General features: G+C 56.1%; 1 protein-coding gene across 3 annotated transcripts in view; it reads right to left on the bottom strand.

Moving 5' to 3' along the window:
- Positions 1-556: 556 nt before the first annotated feature.
- The window catches only part of Plk5 (polo like kinase 5), a 7,783-nt gene continuing 2,423 nt past the window's right edge, over positions 557-5,916 (bottom strand). For 2 of the 3 annotated variants that reach the window (XM_028771708.1, XM_028771710.1), the window contains exons 5-15: positions 5,773-5,860; positions 5,597-5,692; positions 4,779-4,977; positions 4,566-4,692; positions 4,310-4,390; positions 3,896-3,964; positions 3,575-3,652; positions 2,988-3,144; positions 1,868-1,997; positions 1,679-1,789; positions 557-960 (exon numbers count right to left, since the gene is read on the bottom strand). In XM_028771708.1, the coding sequence (XP_028627541.1) occupies positions 769-960; positions 1,679-1,789; positions 1,868-1,997; positions 2,988-3,144; positions 3,575-3,652; positions 3,896-3,964; positions 4,310-4,390; positions 4,566-4,692; positions 4,779-4,977; positions 5,597-5,692; positions 5,773-5,860 (1,328 nt within the window). In that variant the 3' untranslated portion in view covers positions 557-768. Of the gene's footprint in view, positions 961-1,678; positions 1,790-1,867; positions 1,998-2,987; positions 3,145-3,574; positions 3,653-3,895; positions 3,969-4,309; positions 4,391-4,565; positions 4,693-4,778; positions 4,978-5,596; positions 5,693-5,772; positions 5,861-5,916 lie in introns of all 3 variants that reach the window. The other variant, XM_028771709.1, reaches the window with a different exon arrangement.

The raw sequence follows: 5,916 nt of genomic DNA on the forward strand, positions 1-5,916 counted from the left end.
GAGATGGCTCAGCTGAGAGCACTGGCCGCTCTTGCAGAAGAGGCAGATTCGATTCCCAGCACCCATGTGGTGGCTCACAACTGTCTGCGATTCCAGCTGGGGGGGGGGGCACGGCTGGTACCCTCTTTTAATCTCCACAAACACTAGGCACACATGTGGTGCCCAGACACACATGCAAGGAGAACTTATTGAAGTTAGGGCTGGTTCTTCCTCCCAGTCCCATGTTCCCAGAAATACGACTCAGACTCAAAATATATACAAATGCCTTGTCCGTGTAGCTAAGCTCTTCTCTGACTAGATCATGACTTACATAGCCCAGTTATTTTGGCCACATGGCTGGTCACCCATGCACCACATCTTTCCAGGGGAAATCGCCCGGCTCGCTCTATCCCAGAATCCTCTCCCCCACACCAGGATGTTCCACCTCTTATTTCCTGCCTGAGATATTGGCCATCAGATTTGTTACTGACAGTAGCTACGTCCATACAGACACAAGAGATTCTTTCTACACACACATAAAATAAGAAATCTAAAACAAGCAAAAAGGAAGCAGGCGCCAGCTTAAAGGGTTCTGTTTTCTTTAATGAAAATCCAACTAAATTCTAGCTTGAATCGTTCTACTATAAATAATCAAAGATGCCCCACCCATCAGTAGATCCAGTGTGTCCACCCTCCATGGACACTGGCTGCGGCAGACTAGCACAGACAGAAACAGATCCCAGGTCTCCAGTACCAACACGCAGAGATCCGCTCAGAGCCCCCGGCCCCTTAGACACTCTGTAGCAGATGCAGTGCGTGGCGCAGGTGGTGGCGGACCTCGAGGGTGAGGCCATGACTCCGCAGGATATCAAGTGTGTATGAGACGCCCATACTGGGTCCCCCTGGCTCCTGCAGGGTGAGCAGGAAGCCCTCGCCTTCCCCACTCAGCACCAGCTGGGTTTGAGAGGTTTTGAGGCTGACCTGGGAGAGAGAAGGTCAGGGTGTCAGCCCTAGTGCTGACACTCAGGGTAGGCACCTGTAAGAGTTCAGACTCAGGCAGAAAAACAGACTCAACTGGGGACTCACCCTGCTCACATTAACCAGGCCACATTCGTACCCCGTTGGTTTATCCCCCCTCCCCTTTTGTTTTGCATTTTTATAATTTGTGTGTATTTGTCCATGGTTTTGTCGTGGCACACACGGAAAGACCAGTGGACAACCTTCAGTAGTCAGCTCTCTCGTACCATGGGGGTCCTGGGGATTGAACTCGGTTGTCAGGCTAGGAAGCCAGCACCTTTACCACTGTGCCATGGTGCCAACCCATCCTTTGTTCTTTGATTTGTTTTCCTTTGACTGGGTCTCACATGACTCCGGACGGCACTGAGCCCCGAGCCTGTCCATCATAAGGACTTCCTCTCTTCATTACTATTTATGTCCTCACAAGCCCAGCACAGCCCCAACTTCAGCTGAGGGCTCTGCTGGAAGTTCAGGCCCCTCAGTCCATCCCGGGACAGTCCTTCCCACTTTACAATGTGCCCAGAGACGTCAGACTCCCCAGGGCAGTGGGACCTGCCATCTGGCTCTCCGACCAGGCCTGGGCACCGTTAGTTCGGGCTGAGGACACAGGATAGGAGGCCTGGGTTTCACACCTCTCAGAAGTCACACACACCCTTCTTGAACGCTGGCTCTGGACACTTACCTGCGCTGTCCCATTGCTAAACAGCATGACCATAGCACGAGAGTTAGCAATGAAGCTCAGCAAAGAGAAGTCAGGAGAGGCAGGTGTGGCAGACACGGGCACAGTCCCTTCCTGTGGAGACATGCTGGATCAGGGTCTCTTGGGTCCCCACCTCCCTCTCCTGGCTCTTCCCACACCCCAGGCCCTCACCTCCCGCAGACGCCGCTGCATGTAGCAGGCAAAGAGCCGCAGGACAGCCAGCTTGGCACGAAGTGGGCCAGGGACGTCCCTCAGGGTGAAGGCCCACAGAGTCCCTTGGTCAGGTTGGTAGGAGACATGGCTGGGGATAAGGGACTTGAATGAGTCTCTGTCCTGGGCACCCTGTGCCTGGGGACATGTTCTCATAAAGCTGCTCCAAATACCACTGTGCCTCCATGTAACCCTGGCTCGTCAGGACTGGTCACCCAGATCCACCCCTCACTGTCCATCTACATCAGATCCCAGCTCCTCTCTTGTCTCCATGGAAACAGCCACAGCTCTTCTGGACAGCCCAGCCTCTTCCCTGCCCACCCACCAAAAACACTATGGTAAAAAATATCAGGGCCTGGGAGGTGGTGGAGAATTTACTAGGCCCTGGGTTCCCTCCCCGACAACAACAGAAAAATATGAGCTAGAGAGATGACTCAGCGGTTAGAGCACTGACTTCTCTTCCAGAGGCCCTGAGTTCAATTCCCAGCAACCACACAGTGGCTCACAACCATTTGTAATGGGATCCGATGCCCTCTTCTGGTGTGTGCCTGAAGAGAGACAGTATCTGCTCATACATAAATTAAATTAAAAAGAAAGGAAGGAAGGAAGGAAGGAAGGAAAGAAGGAAGAAAGGAAGGAAGGAAGGAAAAAAGGAAGAAAGAAAGAAAGGAGTCCAGCTTGTTGGCCATGCTTTTAATCTCAGCACTCTGGAGGCAGAGGCAGGAGGATCTTTGTGAGTTTGGGGCCAGCCATGGCTACATGGCTACATGGCTATCTTGAAAAACAAAACATTTGTTTCACTGTGCCCGCCACTGGCAGACACAAAGCTGAGATGGGTAGAATCAAGAGATGGGTAGATGGGCGGTGGTGGCGCACGCCTTTAATCCCAGCACTTGGGAGGCAGAGGCAGGTGGATTTCTGAGTTCGAGGCCAGCCTGGTCTACAGAGTGAGTTCCAGGACAGCCAGGGCTACACAGAGAAACCCTGTCTCGAAAAACCAAACCAAAAAAAAAGAGAGAGCGAGAGAGCGAGAGAGATGGGTAGAGCCTGGCTCCCTGGGGAGAGGAGCCCCACTAATTACCCTCCTGGGGGTCGCAGGGCCATGTGGGAGCCATCCCGAAATAGCATGCCACTGCCCCCATCCGACAGCTGGTAGCCGAAGCCATACTTGAGAGAATAATCCACCCACTTGGGAACCCAGAGAATGGGCCGCTGCTCCCCTGGGGGTTCCTGAGCAGCTGTGCATAAGGAAAAAGAAAGAGATGAGACAGAGTCAAATGTGGGGCTGTGGGGGGCTGGGCTGGTCTGAGCTGGGGCTGTGCGGGGCTGTGTGGGGCTGGGCAGGGTTGGGCAGGGCTGGGCAGGGTTGAGCTGTGTGTGTGTCTGAGTGTGTGTCTGTGTCTGGGTATGTGTCTGGGTGTGTGTCTGTGTCTGGGTGTGTGTCTGTGTCTGGGTGTGTGTCTGTGTCTATGTCTGTGTCTGGGCAGTGCTGGGCAGGGCAGGGTTGGGCAGGGCAGGGCAGGGCAGGGCAGGGCAGGGCAGGGCTGGGCAGGGCAGGGCAGGGTTGGGCAGGGCTGGGCTGTGCTGGGCCGGGTTGCAGCTGGGGTTAGCCTGGCTTAGGGCCCCTCCAGGCTGTCTCAGACTTGCACTTTGGGGTCGTTGTCCTACCCACAGGTCCCATGTCCAAGCAGAGGAACAGTTTTCTGGTTGTCACCTCCAGCTGCAGGGCCAAGCTCCCCTTTGGGTCTGTTGAGACAGAGTCATGCAGGTGCCCAGACAGCCCTGGCAAGGGTGCTGTCCCTTCAGCCTGGCTTCTTGCACTTGCATCCATGAGTGAAGTGACATCAAACCCCGATTCTCACAGGGATGGCATTCTACAGATGGACAAACTGAGGCCAAACATAGGTTGTGCCCCCCAGCAGGACACAGGCAAGTCCCCGTCACAGGCATCTATAACGCCAGCTGGGCATGAGGTTCTCTGCTGCTCACCTGTCAGGCCACTCGGAGGGGTCCCAAGAGTGAGGAGGTGGATTCGGCCCTCGGTGTAGAGAGGAGCCCCTTCCTGAGTCAGACAGGTGTTTACAGAGCAGAGGTGAGGCCCAGCTCCCTACCGGGAGCCCTGGAGCCCACCCCACCTTATACCAAGAACAGGTTTCCTTTTTGGACAAAACCTGCCAGCTGCAGAGAGACCCACAGCAGGGCTGGGGACAGGAGTGTCAGAGGCTGTAACAGGCCTGTCTGGAATCCCCCAGTGAGGGGCTGGCTGGGTCTGTGACTCAGGGACAGCATTGTTCATGGCCCGGGTCCCTTAGACGGATGGACGGAAGTCTCAGTCCGAGTCTACAGGGAGGCCTACGCTGCAGAGGCCCTTCCGCTCAGTCTGCAGACTGTTCACTCAATCACTCGCCTCGTTGCCAGCCTCCATGTGGTCCAGCTCTGCGCTCTCTTCTCCAGGAACTGAGGCCTCTTTTGAGGTAAAGGGACCTGAGGGAGGCACAGATTCGGGGGACAGTGATGCTGACATCTCCTGCTTACCCCCTCCCCGATTCACTTGTCATGGCCATGGAGAAGTGACCAGTGGAGACGAGGAAGGGGCAGGTGACAGACAGCAGGTCCGAGGCAGAGAAGAGGCTGTGGTAAGCCAGGGACAGCTACTCACAAGGTGGCCGGCACTGGGTCAGCAGGAGCTGGCCCACCTTCCGAAACAACCTGCCCAGCGGTGGGGGAAAGGCAAACATGGGCGGGCTGTGGCAGGAGTGTGGAGGGAGCCGCTCTGGGGTGAAGCCCTGTGGAGTTAGTAGGTTCGGGGTCAGCCCTGGATCTGGATGAGCCCTAGGTCCCTGGGGGCCCACCCTGGGGAACCCCTCTTCACCTGACTAAAGAAGTCATCTTGCAGTAAGTGGTCCAGGCTGGGCCGCTCGGCAGGGTCAGGGGCCAAGAGCCGCGCAATGAGGCTGCGGGCGCTGGATGACAGCTGAGTAGGCTCGAGGTAGTGGCCATCACGGATGTTTTGGTACATGTCTGACAAGGGTGCTGCAGCGAAGGGTGGTGTGCCCATCAGCACTGTGTACCTGGAGCCAGGTTGGCCGGGACAAGAATGAGCCAGGAACTCCTGGGTGTTCAGAGAATGTTCACACTTTTCTTTATACACCTGAGCAAACGCTGCCCACCCTGCACTGTGGCTTCCTGGTTCGGACACATCCACTTGCACCCCGCTTCCCCGCACCTCTTTAAAAATGTTTTTAAGGCTTCAACTCCTAATCCTCGTGCCCCACTGCCTGGTGCCGGGCTGACAGTGGCACTGCCCCTTGGCTCTGTGGATGGCATGCCAGGCTGACCGACCGAGCCCCAGCTCCGCTTTACCTCAGTTGGTACCAAGATAGGAGCAGAAACCAAGACCTGGACATAAGGGCTGGGTGCTCACTGGGGTGGGGATGTGTGTCTTTAGTCTCAGCACAGGGGAGACAGAGGCAGGCAGATCTCTGTGAACTCAAGGCCAGCCTGGGCTACAGAGCGGGTTCCAGCTCTAGCTAATCTGCACCTGATCTCCTGTGTGCCTGCACATCTGCCATGATTGCTCTTCCTGCCCAGATCTGATCTCACCTGGACAGCCCACCCTGCCACCACCCTCCATGCCTGCCTGACTCCTGCCACCTTCCCCAGACCTGGGTCCCCCAGACTGTCACTTACATGACGCACCCCAGAGCCCAGATGTCAGATTTGCACGAATGTCCATTTCGGGACACCACTTCAGGAGCCTGGAAGTTTGGAGTCCCACAGAGCACCCTTGGGAGGGAATCATGGGAGGATCAGGAAGGCCAGGGTTCCCTAGACCAACTCAGGCCCACCCAGATCCTCTCAGTCACCTGTGGCAGCGACCAGTGGGCCCCACACGGGCAGCCAGGCCCAAGTCACCTATCTTAACCTCCATGTTCTTGTTGAGGAAGAAATTACCTGCAGGTGAGGAGGAGCAGAGTGTGAGTCCCTTCCTCACCATCCTCCCAGCCCCT

This window comes from Grammomys surdaster, unplaced genomic scaffold (genome assembly GCF_004785775.1).
Source record: "Grammomys surdaster isolate TR1022 unplaced genomic scaffold, NIH_TR_1.0 209, whole genome shotgun sequence".
In the NCBI taxonomy this organism is placed as follows: Eukaryota; Metazoa; Chordata; class Mammalia; order Rodentia; family Muridae; genus Grammomys; species Grammomys surdaster.